Raw genomic sequence first — 17507 nt, 5'->3', positions numbered from 1 at the left:
ATTTTTAAATAAAAAAAATGTATGTTAAAAAACATACACACTATGAAACCTTGTATACAGGGAAGGGCAGAAATAAGTATACATTTGAACTTTGTTTCTGCATAAAGAACCACTGAAAAAGTCACAAGAAACAAATAAAAGAGGTTACCTGTAGGAAGCACAAGAGGGGAGAAAATGAGTAGCAAGACAGGTGAGAACAAGGCTCCTTCATTATACCTTATTATACTTCTTGTACAAAAAGATATGTCATTTATCCAAAACAAAAATAACTCTTCACCAAAAAAAAAAAAAAACAAAACAAAACCCAGGCTATGTAAAAACAGTATTGTTAAAAATTAAATTAAATCAAAAAAAGGCCGGTAGCCCATACCTGTAATCCCAGTACCTCCCAGTACTTTGGGAAGCTGAGGTAGGAGGATGGCTTGAGGCCAGAGATGGCTTGAGGCCCGGAGTTCAAGAGCAGCCTAGGCAACATAGCGAGACCTCCGTCTCTATTACGTAAAAACAACATTTTTAAAGTAAATAAACAAACCCGGCCGCCGCCAAAGGAATCTTCCTGTGTCTGGGGCCTTCCTTAGAGACTAGCCTACTGAGGACACCCTTTGGGCCAGTCCAGGAAGGAATGATTCTGGTGGCCCCTGACGGGGCGGGGGCGTGGTAAAGTTCGCCTGGGAGGCGGGGCCGGCGCTGCCTGCGGTTTGACTGCCATCCGGGCTGCTGCAGGCACTGGGAAAGGCAGTCCAGCCTCAGTCCTCGCTACAGACACGGGCGATTGTCCTCCTGCGTGTGAGCCAAAGCATACTCCAGGCCTCCAGGAGGTGTTTGTCGCGACAACACCTGGAAAGGGCCCGTGCGGAGTCCCTTAGTGAGCGGACCGAAAACCGCCACCCTGGAAGGATATTGGCAGGCCCTAGGGCCTATCACACTACGACACTGGGGGGTGTGGGTATCCTCCGAGTACTCGTCCCCGGGCGCCTCCACCCAGACCTGAGGGGTGTCGGGAAGACCCCAGCCTACCGAGTCAGGGCGGGGTTAAGACCGCCGGCGCTGGAAACGTGTAGGGCGGGGCCCAGATCCGGGTCCCGCTAGCAGGGCGGTGTGGGACGCGCATGCGCAATGTCCGCTTCGGCTCTAGGACCGCGCGGGAGACAGCAGGGCCGCGGTGCAGTGCCAGACCCGAGAGTTGCGGCCTGAGTCACCGGCCCTGCCTTCCAGAGCCGGACGCTGCGGGAGGCCCGGGAGCGGCAGCGGAACGGACTCCCAGACCTCCAGACGCGTGCAGTGGTAAGCGCCCAGCCCGTACCCCCTCCGCACCCCGCAATTCCGGCTTTGGCGGCCCCCAAACCTGGCGAACCGTGAAGTCTCGGCCTCAGGAGCCCCCCATATCCATGGTCTTAGATTCGAACCCTCAGACCTGTTCGACCCCCTTTTATGCCGTCCCGGGGACGTCCCGTACTTCTCCACCCTCTGTCTCATGATCCAAAATACAGGCCCATAGGTTTCAGAGATACCCTGTGAATTCTTCCTTGGGGTGTCTTGAACCGCGATCGTAGATCTGTGCCCCCAGTTCCAGCAAGGGACCCCATTATCCGGGAACCCAGGGCTCACAGCCACGATCTTAGACCCGAGCCCACAGAGCCAGAGGTGACACTGGAATCCTGCCGCTGGGAATACCTGAATTCTCAAGCCCACATCTAGGATTTCCTAAACCCCGCCCTGGGGCCCTTTAGGCGGTGAATGTTTGCTCCGCGCCCATGACCCGCCAGGGACCTTTACATTCAGTCTGGGCTCTGGATCTCACATCTAGCGCCCAGACACGTCGGGCACGCCTGACGCCAACTTGGGGTCCCCACCAAGAGAACCCCCACCAGACCTACACCCTCCGCTTAACGCGTGCACCCAGTCCAGGCTCCCTCAAGCCCACGGGTGCCTTTTAGACCCGAGGAGGTTGCAAACCTTGCGAGGACAACCCGCCCTCGCAAACTCAGACCCCCACCCGGAGGCCTCAGATCCCTCCTCCACGTCCAGCTGCCGGAAATGCGTGTTTGAGGGGAGGGTGTGGGCTCAGGGGCGAAGTACCCACTGGCCCCCTTTTTTCCTCCCAGCAGGGAGTCGCAGCCATGTTCCTGGTTAACTCGTTCTTGAAGGGCGGCGGCGGCGGCGGAGGAGGGGGGGGCCTGGGTGGGGGCCTGGGGAATGTGCTTGGAGGCCTGATCAGCGGGGCCGGCGGCGGCGGCGGCGGCGGTGGTGGAGGCGGAGGCGGCGGCGGTGGTGGTGGAACTGCCATGCGCATCCTAGGCGGAGTCATCAGCGCCATCAGGTAAGGCGGCTACTATCGGAGGGGCGGGGCCTGGGAATGTGAATGGGAGGTGTCTCAGAGGGGCGTGGTCTAACAATAATAGAATAGGATAAACCTGGAGACTAACCTGGGTACCTGAATTAGGCCAGGGTGGCCTAGTTTGAGAGTCCTGCTATAAGGGGGTGGACCCCAATGAGGCGGATCAGTCCTTGGGGGCGGGGCTTGATATGGGAGTAGTCTGATTGTGTGGGACCAGGACAATGTGGTCCTGAGGGGACCGATGTGGAGTTTTGGAGGGTGGGGCTGATGGGTTTGGGCCCAGCCTGCATTGGCTAACCTGGAGATGAACGTTAAAGGGGCGGAGCCAATGCGTCTGAGTGACATTTTACGGTCGGGGCTTGACTTATGAGTGTGGTCAGAGGTTTTAGGTGGATTAATGAGGAGGTGAGCCCAGGAGAAAGCAAGACCTATAGGGATAGGGGAAATGACCTAGAATGGGCTGGGCTTGCTGGGAACTGGCTGGATTAATGGAGAAAAATGCCCTGGTAGGGGTAGGGCAGGTTGGCCTAATTAGTCATGGCCACTGAGCAGTGATCCCTTGAAGGGGCTGGGGTAGGATGTTGGGAAGACAGGTATTTAGGAAGGGGGCCTTGGAGTAGAGTCTTGGGCAGATGGCACCTAAGGAGGATAAGACCTTGGGAAGCTGGGGCAGAGCCTCTATGAAGTGAGCCCTCCAAGGGGCGGGGGTTTTTGATTCTGTGTGGGATTTTTAGGTTGAGGGTGGCCGAGATGACTGGAATCTGCCACTGGGTAGGTGTGCCTGCCAGGGAGGGAGCCTCCCAGGGGACAGATCTCTGGGTTTCCTGAAGGGTGGGGTTGGCCTGAGGAAGGGAGAAGAGGGGCACGACCAGGGCAGTGTGGATTGGGACAGATGAGGACAAGAACAGATGAAGGGCACAGCAACCAAGTAAGGCAGATAGCGGCTGACGTCTGGAGCGTTGGGGCTGATGGTTCTGTAGTGCTGTCCGTTGGAGGCCCCGCCCCCGACACTAACCCCTCCCCCTCATCTCTTCGCAGCGAGGCGGCTGCGCAATACAACCCGGAGCCCCCGGTAAGCCCACTCTGCAACCAGACCCCCTTCTCCTGCCAAGGCCTCTTCGAGGTCCCATTCCTGTTCCTGTAGAGAAGTCCTACTGTCCTCCCCTTCTTGTGAAATTCCTCTGCCAGTTCCTCCCGTGCCATGTCCGCAGCTTCGCCATGGCTCTTAGCCATGCCCCACATACGCGCACCCATTCACTACCACCTGTCATTCTTTTTCTCATCAAGCTGCCCAGCCCACTCTGACTTTCCCACCCAGGGTGCCTGGGTGTGGGGAGCCGTCCTGTCCGGGTTCCCCTCCCCCTGCTCTGAGCTCTCCTTCCTCTGCAGCCCCCACGCACACATTACTCCAACATTGAGGCCAACGAGAGTGAGGAGGTCCGGCAGTTCCGGAGACTCTTTGCCCAGCTGGCTGGAGATGTAAGTAACCTGGGGTTACCTGACCCCGTCCTAACCCTTCCATCCCTTCCCTTGTGGCTGCCCTTTCACACACACCCTTGACCGTGACAATCCCAGTGTTCCCATTCTCCATGACATTCTCAGACCCTTCAGTCACGCCTGACCTGCCCCTAACTTCCGCCTGCAGGACATGGAGGTCAGCGCCACAGAACTCATGAACATTCTCAATAAGGTTGTGACACGACGTAAGTGACCGGGCTTAAGGAATAGGGTAGGTTTAGAGGCAGAGGGGCCGGAGTGGCTTTGACCTCTGGCCTCTGACTTTCAATCTGTTGCCCACAGACCCTGATCTGAAGACTGATGGTTTTGGCATTGACACGTGTCGCAGCATGGTGGCGGTGATGGATGTATCCTTGGGAGCAGTGTGGGAGAGGCCCTGGGTGCACAGGGAGTTTTTTGAGAGTATGTTTGGAAAGCCAATGTGTAGCCTTCATATCCACAGATGTGGAAATGCATTCATCAGAGTACACTCACCTACAGACATGTGGCAGTAAATCATAACAATGCCAGCTGTCACAGCTGGCACTTTAATTATATAAAGTGACCGAACCTTCACAACCACCCTGTTGGACAGGCATAATTATTATACTCCATTTTACAGATGAGGAAACTGAGGCTCAGTTTCCTGAAAGAAGCAGTCATTTGTCTCAAGTTATAGATAAAGGTCAGGCGTGGTGGCTCATGCCTGTAATCCCAACACTTTGGGAGGCCGAGGTGGGCAGATCACCTGAGGTCAGGAGTTCGAGACCAGCCTAGCCAACATGGTGAAACCCCATCTCTATTAAAAATACAAAAATTAGCCAGGCGTGGTGGTGTGCAGCTATAGTCTCAGCTACTTGGGAGGCTGAGGCAGGAGAATTGCTGAAACCTGGGAGGTGGAGGTTGCAGTGAGCAGAGGTTTCGTCACTGCACTCCAGTCTGTGGACTCAGGTCTTTTGGGCTTGGGAACCCAAATTTATAACAGCCACGTGCACATGTACACACACACACACACACACACACCTAAGAGCACACCCACATACGTGAAGGTGTATGAGGCAGTGTGCTCAGGAACACACATATATCTATATGGGCCAGCCATCAGCTGACCTTTGATACATGCATTTTTTTTTTTTTTTTTTTTTTTTTTTTGCAGACGGGAGTCTTGCTCTATCGCCCAGGCTGGAGTTTAGTGGCGCAATCTTGGCTCACTGCAAGCTCCGCCTCCCAGGTTCACGCCATTCTCCTGCCTCAGCCTCCTGTGCAGCTGGGACTACAGGCGCCCGCCACCTCGCCCGGCTAGTTTTTTGTATTTTTAGTAGATACGGGGTTTCACCATGTTAGCCAGGATGGTCTCGATCTCCTGACCTTGTGATCCTCCCGTCTCGGCCTCCCAAAGTGCTGGGATTATAGGCATGAGCCACTGCGCCCGGCCTTTATTTTTGTTTTAAAAAATAGTTTATAAGGAGACAAACTTTCACTATATTGACCCGGCAAGTCTCAAACTCCTGACCTCAAGCAATCCTCCCGCCTTGGCCTCCCAAAGTATTGGGATTACAGGCTTGAGGCACTGCGCCTGCCCTTATGCACATTTAACACATAGGGCAGTACAGACACACACATATAAACATGTCATGTAATCACAGACATATTGCATAGAGCGAAGCAATCCCAACTCTACCTCTTAACCAGGTTATTGAACCTCTCTGTGCCTCAGTTTCTCTGTCTGTAAAATGAGTGAGTGATAATGGTGATACTGAATTGGAGCTACATGCAAAAGGTTTAGCACTGTGCATAACGCATAGTATGTGTTCTGTACACATTAGCTCTTAACTATGATATTGGGTAGAGTTTTCAGCTTTGAATATGTTTCTTTCTCTGGAAATAGTCCTGGTAGAACTGGTGTCCCAAAGATTTAGTGAGAAAGTGATGTTCCTGAGCTCAGCGATCCACCTGCCTTGGCTTCCCAAAGTGCTGGGGTTACAGGCATGAACCACCATGCCTGGCCACACACTTGTTTTTCACATGTCCTAACATTTATGAAATTGAGTTACTGTCCATAATTTTCTTTTCTTTTTTTTTTTTTGAGACAGAGTCTCGCTCTGTTTCCTAGGCTGAAGTGCAGTGGTACCATCTCGGCTCACTGCAAGCTCTGCCTCCTACGTTTGAGCAGTTCTCCTTCCTCAGCCTCCCAAATAGCTGGGATTACAGGTGTGTGCCACTACACCTGGCCAATTTTTGTATTTTTAGTAGAGATGGGATTTCATCATGTTGGCCAGGCTGGTCTTGAACTCCTGACCTCAAGTGAACCACCTGCTTCGGCCTCCCAAAGTGCTGGGATTACAGGCGGAAGCCACCGCGCCTGGCCTATCAAGAATTTTCTGAATGAGCAATTAACAACTCGTCAGGCAAGGAATGTGTATTTTAGAGTAGTTGAATATAATTCCTCATGATTATGTTCCTTTTTTGAGACGGAGTTTCGCTCTGTTACCCAGGTTGGAGTGCAGTGGCGTGATCTCAGCTCACTGTAAGCTCCGCCTCCTGGGCTCATGCCATTCTCCTGCCTCAGCCTCCCGAGTAGCTGGGACTACAGGCGCCTGCCATCTCGACCGGCTAATTTTTTGTATTTTTAGTAGAGATGGGGTTTCACTGTGTTAGCCAGGATGGTCTCAATCTCCTGACCTTGTGATCCACCCACCTTGGCTTCCCAAAGTGCTGGGATTACAGGCGTGAGCCACCGCGCCCTGCCTAGTTATGTTTAAAGAGAATCCTTATTTAGAAATATAAGTGATGATATGTATGGATAAAATGAAAAATAAAACTGCACACCAGGTGATATGACTAGGACCAAGCGGGAGCTGGAGTTTCAACTCTGGCTCCCCTGCTTGCTGTATCACCATCGTGTCCACAGTGCATGTGATGCGTGCATCTGGGTGTAGCTGTCACTCTTCTTAACACCCTCCCACCAGAGTGACACCACAGGCAAGCTGGGCTTTGAGGAATTCAAGTACTTGTGGAACAACATCAAAAGGTGGCAGGTGTGTAGCAACCTCTGAAATCCCTGGCACCCAGACCCCCAAGCCACGGAGATACCATGCTCCACAATGCTCACTTGGACTCGATCTCTTTGTCCCTACAGGCCATATACAAACAGTTTGACACTGACCGATCAGGGACCATTTGCAGTAGTGAACTCCCAGGGGCCTTTGAGGCGGCAGGTATGGCTGGCAGGGACATGGTGGGGCTGGGAGTGGGATGGGTGAGAAAACGTTTACTCAGCTGGTCTCGGCCTGACTCCTGGGCGTGGGAGTGGGTTGGGCCATGTGGCCCCCACACCTGAAGGACTAAATCCATCTTAGGGTTCCACCTGAATGAGCATCTCTATAACATGATCATCCGACGCTACTCAGATGAAAGTGGGAACATGGATTTTGACAACTTCATCAGCTGCTTGGTCAGGCTGGACGCCATGTTCCGTGAGTGACGCCCCAGCTGTCTTCCTGGGTGGGGATTCCTATGACCTCTATGGGCCAAAGTCTCCTCTAAGCCTGACGTTGAGGTGGGCGATGCTAGGGGCACAGGGGTGACTGAATCAGCCCCAGTTTCTGCCCTCATGGAGCGCACAGTCTAGTGGAGGAGAGATGAGTCCCCAGACAGTGACAGTTCAGACTGATGATGGCTGAGAGGGGAAGCTCAGCGCAGAGTGATGGGTTGTGATGGGGGCAGCACAGGCTGAGGGTCTAGGGCTCTGGTGAGGGAAAGAGTGAGCAGAGTGTGCTCAGACTGTGCTTGGGGAAGCCTAGAGGGCAAATCCAATCCAGGAGGCACCTGATGTAGCCCAAGGGGTCAGGGAGGGCTCACTGGAGAGGGAACATTGGGACCTGAGGGATGAGGACAGAACTTAGTGAGAAGGTAGGGAATCCTGTTGCAGGCTGAGGGAACAGCCTGTGCAAAGGCCTAGAAGGGGAAAGAAGATGGGGCTTCTGGTACTTTTAGCTTGCTTTCTTTTCTTTCTTTTCTCTTTTCTTTTCTTTCTGCCTGCCTGCCTTCCTGCCTTCCTCTTCCTTTTTCTTCCTTTCTCTTCCTTTCTCTCCTCTCCTCTCCTTTCCTTTCTCTCTTCTTTCTTTTTTTTCTCCTTTTTGACAGAGTCTTGCTCTTGTTGCCCAGGCTGGAGTGCAGTGGCACCACCATAGCTCACTGCAGCCTCAACTCCTAGGCTCCAGCAGGCCTCCTGCCTCAGCTTACCGAATACCTGGGAGTACAGGCACACACTGCCATGCCTGGCTAATTTTTTAAAATTTTTTGTAGAGACAGGGTCTTGCTATGTTGCCCAGGCTTGTCTTGAACTCCTGGGCTCCAGCAATCCTCCCACCTCAGCCTCCTAAAGCCTTGGTATTATTATAGGCATGAGCCATTGCATGTGGCCTTCTGAGTGTTAGTGTACTGAATGCTGAAGACATGGTTGAGAAGTAGGAATTACTGTCCTTATTTTATGGAGGAAGAACTTAGGGTTCAAGGAAGCAAAATTTCTTGCTCATAGTCACCCAGCTAGGAAGTTGCAAAGCCGGAATTTGAACTTGGATCTGTCTGAGATCTGAGCTAAGTAAGAGAAGTTAGGAGCAGTGGGCATCGTTAGGTCATGCAGGATTGTGGGTGTGAAGTTTGGGGGTGCTCAGACTCTACCAGGGACATTGGGGAGCCATTGCAGGTTCTAGGCAGAGGGAGGGACAGGGTCAGATTTGGCTTTAGAAAGATCCCTTGACCTTAGCAGGCACAGTGGCTCATGCCTATAATCCCAGCACTTTGGGAGGCCGAGGTGGGCGGATCATGAGGTCAGGAGTTCGAGACCATCCTGGCTAACACGGTGAAACCCCATCTCTACTAAAAATGCAAAAAATTAGCCGGGTGTGGTGGTGGGCAACTATAGTCCTAGCTACTCGGGAGGCTGAGGCAGGAGAATGGTGTGAACCTGGGAGGTGGAGCTTGCAGTGAGCCGAGATTGCACCACTGCACTGCAGCCTGGGCGACAGAGCGAGACTCCATCTCAAAATAAAAAAAGAAAGATCCCTCGGCCTCCAGGCCGGGCACAGTGGCTCACGCCTGTAATCCCAGCACTTTGGGAGGCCGAGGCAAGAGTATCACCTGAGGTCAGGAGTTCAAGACCAGCCTGGCCAACGTGGCGAAACCCCGTATCTACTAAGAACACAAAAATTAGCTGGGCGTGGGGGCATGCCTGTAATCCCAGCTACTCAGGAGGCTTAGGGAAGGAGAATTGCTTGGAACCCAGGAAGCGGAGGTTGCAGTGAGCAGAGATCATGCCATTGCACTCCAGCCTCCAGCCTGGGTGACAAGAGCGAGACTCCATGTCAAAAAAAAAAAAAAGAAAGAAAGATCCCATGGCCTCCAGAGAGCCCAGGGAGGACAATGCATGAAGAGTGACAGAGGAAAAGAAGCAAGTATGTGAGATAGCAGGGAGGTGAAGAAAGTGGACAGTAAGGGGAGATGAGGCCAAAAGTCACATAAGAGGGGCCAGGAAATAGCCACTGCATCTACCAGCAAGAAGGCTGATAGTTGGGAGGATCGTTTGAGACCAGCCCAGGCAACATAGTAGGACCCCATCTCTAAAAAAAAAAAAAAAAAAAAAATAGCCGGGCGTGGTGGCACATGCCTGTGGTCTCAGTTGCTCGGGAGGCTGAGGTGGGAGGATCACTTGAGCCCGGGAGGGTGAGGCTGCAGTGAGCTATGATCTTGCCACTGGACTCCAGCCTGGGCCACAGAGACATTGTCTCAAAAAAAAAAAAATGAGGGCTGGACATCGTGGCTTACTCCTGTAATTCCAGCACTTTGGGAGGCCAAGGCAGGCAGATCACCTGATGTCAGGAGTTTGAGACCAGCCTGGCCAAGATACTGAAACCCCGTCTCTACTAAAAGTACAAAAACATTAGCTAGGTGTGGTGGTGCACGCCTGTAGTCCCAGCTACTCAGGAGGCTGAGGCAGGAGAATCACTTGAACCTGGGAGGCAGAGGTTGCAGTGAGCCAAGATTGTGCCACTGTACTCCAGCCTGGGCAACAGAGTGGGACTCTGTCTCAAAAAAAAAAAAAAAAAAAAAGGCAGCCAGGGAGTGCAGGACGCTGTGGGTGTGGACACCTGAGGGTGGTGGTAACTGAGTGGTGATAGTGTAGTCATTGTGTCTAGATTCCCTGTGGGTGGGGAACATGGAGTCAAGTTTCAGGGCAGATGTGGGGACCTACCTGTAAGATTCTAGGGGCAGGAAGTAGAGAGTGCAGAGCCTCCGTCTAGTAGCCTGTTAGGCTTGGAACTGGAGAGGATGGAGCATAGATGTCAGTAGGAGGCTGGGGCTGGGCAGAGGTGATATCAGTACAGAGGTCATTATTGAGGAGGGTAACAGCTTGGATTCCAATCCTCATTTCTTCACTTTCTTGCTGTGTGACCTGGGGCATGGCCCCTCCCTTCTCTGTCTCATTTTTTTTTTTCTTTTCCTTTTTTTAATTTTTAGTTTTTTAAAAAAAAAACAGATGAGGTGTCTGTTGCCCAGACTGGTCTCGAACTCCTGGGCTCAAGTGATCCTCCCATCTCGACCTTCCAAAGTGTTGGGATTACAGGTGTGAACCACCATGCCCAGCCTGTGCTTCATTTTAAAATGACACTTATCTCACAGAGTTGGATTAAATGAGCTAATACCTGGAAAGCACTTTACACTGTGCTGGGTGAAGGGGTGGCCTGCCCCTCTACACCTGTGGGTGTTTCTCGTGAGAGACTGGAGAAAAGAAATGAGACACAGAGACAAAGTATAGAGAAGGAAAAAGTGGGCCCAGGGGACCGGCGCTCAGCATACAGGCGGCACCGGTCTCTGAGTTCCCTCAATATTTATTGATCATTATCTTTACCATCTTAGAAAAAGGGAAGTGGCAGGATAATATGATCATATAGGGAGAAGGTCAGCAGTGAGACATATGAATAAAGATTTCTGTGACATAAGTTTAAGGAAAAGTGCTGTGCCTTGATATGCATATGTAAATATCTCCATAAGCCTTTTTAGTGCATAAAGAGCAGCATTGCCGCTAGCACATCCCACCTTCAGCCCTAAGGTGGTTTTCTCCTGTCACAGTAAATAGAACCTACAATCGGGTTTTACACCGAGATGTTCCATTGCCCAGGGACAGGCAGGAGACAGATGCTTTCCTCTATCTCAACTGCCAAGAGGCCTTCTTTCCTCTTACACTAGTCCTCCTCAACACAGACCCTTCACGGGTGTCAGGCTGGGGGACGATCAGGTCTTTCCCTTCCCACGAGGCCATATTTCANCAGCCACTTGTTTAACAAAGCCGACCCTGCACAGCCCAAAATCCTTTAAACCTTGAGTCACCACAGCACATGTCTCTTGGAAGGACAGGGTTGGGGTAGGGTCACACATTAACAGCATCTCAAATACAGAACAAAATGGAGTCTCTTATGTCTACTTCTTTCTATATAGACACAGTAATAGTCTGATCTCTCTTTTCCCCACAACTGGGCACACAGTAAATACTCAGTGAAGTACCAGCTGCTATTATTGTCATCCCATATATTTGTGTAATGTTATTATGCTAAAAACCAGCCTCCTTTCTTCCCTACCCATCTCCTCCTCCAGGTGCCTTCAAATCTCTTGACAAAGATGGCACTGGACAAATCCAGGTGAACATCCAGGAGGTAAGAACCCCCATCTTGGGGTATGGGTGCCTGGGGGGACCCCACCCCTTGGCCATTCATACCAGCTCTGAGCTGCAGTCCCCTCCCTCCTATTTTGCCAGCAGTCCCTGGGTGAGGGCAGAGGGGCTGGTGCTCTGGGGTTCCCTGTCCTCACTCTCCACCCTCCTCTCCCCAGTGGCTGCAGCTGACTATGTATTCCTGAACTGGAGCCCCAGACCCATGCCCTCACCGCCTCGCTATAGGAGTCACCTGGAGCCTGGGTCTCTCCCAGGGCCCATCCTGTCTGCAGTCACATCTTTGTGGGGCCTGCTGACCCACAGCTTTTGTTCTCCCAGCACTTGTTACCCAGATTCTCAACATCCAGGGCCCAATATGCCTGCCTGGAGTTTCCCTTGGCTCTAGAACACTCTAACAAGCTCTGTCCAAGGGTCTCCCCACTCCCACCAGGCCCTGCACACACCCGCTCCGTAACCTCTCCCCTGTATCTGTGCCAAGCCTAGCACTTATGATGCTTCCATGCCCCGAGGGCCCTCTCTCGGTTCTGGGAGGATGACTCCAGTCCCTGCACCCCTGGCACACCCTTCATAGTTGCCACCCAGGCGGCCAAGCTCCAGACCGTGCCAGACCCAGGCGCCCCAGTGCCTTTGTCTATATTCTGTTCCCAGACTGCCAGGCCCAGGAGGAAATAAACACGCCCCAGTTGCTCATCTCTATGCCATCTGCCTCCTGATCTGATCTGAGAGAGGAGGGAGGAGCTTGGGCTCTGGGTCCTGGGGAATTGGGGAGGTAGTAGATTCATCCCCAGGGCTGGATCTGTGGATCTCCTTGTCTTCTTCTCATCTGCATTTTTTTCTCATCCTGAGCTGTGGAGGCTGAGACAGGACCCAGAAGGCCCCGTGATCTCTGCTTCTGCTTCCAGAGTCCGGGCTAGAGGGAGGTCTTAATACCACTCCTGGGCCCTGTCTCCCAAGGCCATGTTTGCCCCTCTTGCAGCTTCTCCATCCACACTTGGCCTCTGCCTCTGTTGTGTCATGGACCATAGTCAGTGTCTTCCTTCCCACTTGAGGACACCACCCCATGTCCCCGGGTCCCGAGGGGCAGCCTATGGGTGCTGTTTGGGGTACTCAGCAGAGGGCCCAGAGGTAGCGACATCCTAGGATTAGCCCTGGTCCAGCCTGAGGCACCGAGGGCTGGGGGTAGTGGGCAGTCCACGGGGCAGAGATCACTGGCTGGCAGGAGTATGGGCTTGGTGGGAAGAGGTGGACACACACACACACACACACACACACACACACACAGAGGCCAGCGTTTATTGACACTTGTTCAAGTCCCTCAGGCCCCCCAGGCTTCCTGGTCTTAATTCCTGGGGAAGGAGGCCCAGCCAAGGCAGTACATGCTGTAGGCAGAGCCTAGAAAGGGGAAGCGCGGGAGACAGAATGAGACCTAATCCCCTCCCTGGACATCCCGGGCTTTTAAGGCCTTCTTCAGACTCCCCAGTTCCCAGCCTGGACCCCAGCTCTAGTTTGGGCTCCAGCTCCCTTCCCAGATCAGACTCCTATTGTAAAGGCCCCTGGCGTTGATCTAGGTCAGGCTGGGAGCTTCCTCCCCAACTCCTCCCTCGGCCTCAGCCCCACTACTAGCCCAGCCCCCGTCCTGGGACACAAGCCCAAGCCCTATGACTCCCCTCCCTCCAGCTCAGTACTCGACCCCCTTCCTAAACGCCAACCCCCAACCCAGATCCTGGTGAGTCCTGGCCAGAAACCAGCCGCCTCCTACCCTGGGTCCAGCCCCGCCTCCCCCGCAGCTTGGGCCGGGTTGTGCCCTGCGCTCACCTCCCAGACACAGCCCCATTGTCACTCGGTACAGGATGTTGTCAACGATGCCGCCCTTCAGGTACAACGGGATGTCATTGTCCTCCTGGATGTGGGGGTGTCTGATGAGAAGGGTGCCGGCTGCTCCTTTGAGGGCGCCCCGCCTGCCCCCTGCTCTGTGCGCTCCGGCTGGCGCGTCGGATCCCCCCACCCCAGCCCCGCCCCTCCCACCTGGAAGAGCTTCTGTTTCTCGGGCACTCGGTTCTGGAAGCGGTTCCGGGCGGTGGAGCTGAAGGAACGGATCAGTGCCCGGGAGACCTGCGGGGTGGGAGGTGGGCGGGTATTGGAGGCACCTGGAGGGGTGTCCTGAAGGGGAACCCCGCTCTCTGAGACCTGGACGTGGGGACAGCCCCATCCCTAGCGACCGTCCCAAAGGCGAGGAGGGTAATAACTTGGATTCTACTACCCGCGAACTGCCAGCCTGGGTGGGGAGGGGACTTGCCCTAGAGTCTGACCTGGAGGTGACCGGGCTGCCTAGAGGGTCCTGGAAGGGAGGGGACCCAGAATGACTTTGTTCTGGGGGGTCTAAGTCCTGAGATTTTTGTCGGGGGAGGGTTTCCTGGATTAAAGGGAGGAAACCAGGTCCCGGGAACGTGGGGACCGGAATGGAGGTCCCCGGGAGCGTCCAGGCTGCCTGAGAAGCCCTGGGTGAGGCCAGGATATTACGTTTCCGGTGTTAAGGGTTCCCGAGATGTTAAGTTCAAACCCGGGGCTTTGGGCCGGAGTGGGGGTCCCCAGTTGTCTCCGAAGAGTGGATTGTGCGGGAGGGGACCCAGGTTGTTTAGCGGGGAGTCCCCGGCCCTGAAGGGGGCTCACGTTCCAAGGCCCCAGATGCGGGGGTACTTGGAGAGTCGCGTATTAGGGCAGGGTTTTCTGGGTGGGGGGCCCCGGCCCAGCCCATGGGGGCCTCACCCGCAGGGCCTGCATTCTGCCTCGTCCTCTTCCCCCGGAGTCACCTCTCCTCTCAGCCCAAGGACACGCATTGCCCTCCCCTGTCCAGGAACCCCAGACCCCGCCCGCTGCGCGCAGCGTGACAGCTGGGGACACGGCGGGGCTGGGGCTGGGGCTGGGGTGGGGGCAGGTCGAGGAGGCGGTCCAGACCCTCACCCCGGGCCGCAATGCGCATCCCTTTCGGTCTCGGAATTTCTGTTGGGACAGGAGCGGAAAGCGGTACCAGGGAATCCGTTTTTGCAGATTTTTGGAGATTTCCTCCCGGGGCAAGTGCAACTCCTCCCCGGATCTCTCCCTGTCCCTTGGTATGTGAGAGTGAGGAAGGAAAGGCATAAGGCCGAGTTCCAACTCCCTGTTCTGTCTACACAGCCAGAGATTGCACCCCCGAGCCTGTTTCTGTATCTGTAATGTGAGGGCTAAGGCAGGATCTTTCTCGGAGATTTGTTGAGACGTTAAATGACCTTGTTTTTAGGAAACATAATCTGAAGTCTTTGGGGGTAAAACGGTATTCTATGTTACCCGAAGAAACACATCATATCTATTTATAGCTCTCTAATTCTGGCAGGCAGCGGGGTGCCGCACAGTTGTCCTAATGGTTTTAGCAACCAGGAAAGATCATGGCCTAGTCTAAAAGGTTTCCTTTTTTCTTCTTCTTCTTTTTTTTTTTTTTTTCAGACAGGGTTTGCTCTGTTGCACAGGCTGGAGTGCAGTGGTGTGATCATAGCTCACTGCAGCCTCAACCTCCTAGGTTCAGCGATCCTCCTGCCTCAGCCTCCTGAGTGGTTGGGACTTACAGGTGCACACCACCATGCCCAACTAATTTTTGGGTTTTTTGTAGAGGCTGGGTTTCACCATGTTGTCCAGGCTGGTCTCGAGCTCCTGAGCATGAAAAATCCGCCAGCCTCAAGCTCTCAAAGTGCTGGGATTACAGGCGTGAGCCACCGCACCCAGCCAATAGACAATGTTTGTTTGTTTTTGAGGCAGCGTCTTGCAGTGTTGCCCAGGGTGGTCTCCAACTCCTCCAAGTAATGTTCCCACCTCTGTCTCCCAAAGTGGTGGAATTAGAGGTGTGAGTCACTACACCCAACTTCTAAAAGGTTTTTAACACTCTGTCTTATTTATTTATTTAATTAATTTTTTTTAGACAGAGTCTTGCTCTGTTGCACACCTTGGAGTGCAGTGGTACGACCTTGGCTTACTGAAACCTTCTGCCTCCCAGGTTTAGGCAATTTTTGTACCTCAGCCTCCAAAGTAGCTGGGATTACAGGCACCCGCCACCACACCCAGCTAATTTCTGTATTTTTTAGTAGAGACAGGGTTACACCATGTTGGCCAGGCTCGTCTCAAACTCCCGACCTCAGGTGATCTGCCCGCCTTGGCCTTCGAAAGTGCTGGGATTACAGACCCAAACCACCACTTCCAGCCAGAGTCTCTTTTAAAAAAAGAGGGGTCTTATAACTATTAAATTCCTTTAACTCTTTCAAACTACGCTTGTAAATTTAATGTTAGGTTTTTCCATTTAAGAGCCACAAGTAGGGCCGGGCGTGGTGGCTCACGCCTGTAATCCTAGCACTTTGGGAGGCCAAGACAGGTGGATCACTTGAGGCTGGGAGTTCAAGACCAGCCTGGTCAACCTGACAAAACCCTGTCTCTACTAAAAATACTAAAATTAGCCAGGTGTAGTCGCGGGCGCCTGTAATCCCAGCTACTTGGGAGGCTGAGGCACAAAAATCGTTTGAAAACAAGAGGCAGAGGCTGCAGTGAGCCAAGATTGCACCAGTACATTCCAGCTTCGGTGACAGAGTGAGATTCTGTCTCAGAAAAAAAAAAAAAGCCACAAGTAGGCTGACTTACCAGATGAACAGATGACTCTTCAATTCTTAAATAACTTTTATGAACCAAAAATTCATAAACTTGGCCGGGCGCGGTGGCTCAAGCCTGTAATCCCAGCACTTTGGGAGGCCGAGACGGGCGGATCACGAGGTCAGGAGATCGAGACCATCCTGGCTAACACGGTGAAACCCCGTCTCTACTAAAATACAAAACTAGCCGGGCGAGGTGGCGGGCGCCTGTAGTCCCAGCTACTTGGGAGGCTGAGGCAGGAGAATGGCGTAAACCCGGGAGGCGGAGCTTGCAGTGAGCTGAGATCTGGCCACTGCACTCCAGTCCGGGTGACAGAGTGAGACTCCGCCTCAAAAAAAAAAAAATAATAATAATAATTCATAAACTATACATAAACAGATTTCAAGTAAGTCTTAGTCACCAACTGAATTCCACATTTTACAATGGAATTACAAGATTGACCTGTCATTTGAATAGGCCAGTTTGCCTTAAATATTACAGATTCTTAAAATACCAAGTATCCACAGATTCTCTAACACAAAGTTAATACCATGGGGGCCGGGTGCAGTGGCTCACGCCTGTAATCCCAACACTTTGGGAGGCCAAGGCGGGTGGATCACCTGAGGTCAGGTGTTCAAGACCAGCCTGGCCAACATGGCAAAACCCCGTCTCTATTAAAAACACAAAAATTAGCCAGGCGGGTGCCTGTAATCCCAGATACTCGGGAGGCTGAAGCATGAGAATCACTTGAACCTGGGAGGCGGAGGTTGCACTGAGCGGAGATTATGCCATTGCACTCCAGCCTGGGCAACAGAGCAAGATTCCATCTCAAACAAATAAACAAAACAAACAAAAAAAACAAAGTTAGGCCGGGCGCGGTGGCTCATGCCTGTAATCCCAGCACTTTAGGAGGCCAAGTCGGGTGGATCACGAGGTCAGGAGATGGAGAACATCCTGGCTAACACAGTGAAACCCTGTCTCTACTAAAAATACAAAAAATTATCTGGGCATGGTGGCGGGCGCCTGTAGTCCCAGCTACTCGGGAGGCTGAGTCAGGAGAATGGCGTGAACCTGGAAGGTAGAGGTTGCAGTGAGCTGAGACTGCGCCATTGCTCTCCAACCTGGGTGACAGCAAGACTCCGTCTCAAAAAACAAAACAAAAAGGCTGGGCGCGGTGGCTCACGCCTGTAATCCCAGCACTTTGGGAGGCCGAGGCAGGCAGATCACAATGTCAGGAGATCGAGACCACGGTGAAACCCCGTCTCTACTAAAAATACAAAAAATTAGCCGGGCGAG

At 53.1% G+C, this 17507-nt stretch overlaps 2 protein-coding genes across 5 annotated transcripts; one reads left to right on the top strand and one right to left on the bottom strand.

Annotated features, from left to right (window-relative positions):
* The first annotated feature begins 685 nt into the window (after nt 1-685).
* Nucleotides 686-12260, top strand: CAPNS1 (calpain small subunit 1). 3 transcript variants are annotated; one of them, XM_017848661.1, is made up of 11 exons: nt 686-1284; nt 2109-2320; nt 3377-3410; nt 3728-3817; nt 3984-4041; nt 4139-4203; nt 6805-6873; nt 6975-7053; nt 7195-7311; nt 11489-11547; nt 11723-12260. In XM_017848661.1, exons 2-11 carry the CDS (start codon nt 2121-2123, stop codon nt 11747-11749), a joined length of 798 nt encoding a protein of 265 aa, XP_017704150.1. In that variant the 5' UTR covers nt 686-1284; nt 2109-2120; the 3' UTR covers nt 11750-12260. The 3 variants fall into 3 exon arrangements, with proteins under 3 accessions (XP_017704150.1, XP_017704149.1, XP_017704151.1); XM_017848660.1 differs by having other exon boundaries at nt 2106-2320; XM_017848662.1 differs by lacking the exons at nt 686-1284; nt 2109-2320 and adding an exon at nt 2662-2743.
* A 93-nt stretch (nt 12261-12353) lies between these two features.
* COX7A1 (cytochrome c oxidase subunit 7A1) lies at nt 12354-14926 on the bottom strand. Of its 2 annotated transcripts, XM_017848663.1 has the most exons (4): nt 14331-14926; nt 13590-13676; nt 13380-13464; nt 12840-12956 (listed from the first exon to the last, which is right to left on the bottom strand). In XM_017848663.1, the coding sequence occupies exons 1-4, from the start codon at nt 14700-14702 to the stop codon at nt 12904-12906; spliced, it is 597 nt and encodes a 198-aa protein (XP_017704152.1). In that variant the 5' UTR covers nt 14703-14926; the 3' UTR covers nt 12840-12903. The 2 variants fall into 2 exon arrangements, 1 of the variants encoding a protein (XP_017704152.1); XR_001880772.1 differs by having other exon boundaries at nt 12354-12956; nt 13380-13676.
* Between the last annotated feature and the right edge of the window lie 2581 nt (nt 14927-17507).

Source organism: Rhinopithecus bieti, unplaced genomic scaffold, assembly GCF_001698545.2.
Source record: "Rhinopithecus bieti isolate Rb0 unplaced genomic scaffold, ASM169854v2 scaffold_32059, whole genome shotgun sequence".
Lineage (NCBI taxonomy): Eukaryota > Metazoa > Chordata > Mammalia > Primates > Cercopithecidae > Rhinopithecus > Rhinopithecus bieti.
The sequence above is the reverse complement of the archived record's forward strand: the minus strand, read 5'-3'. Positions and strand labels throughout refer to the sequence as shown.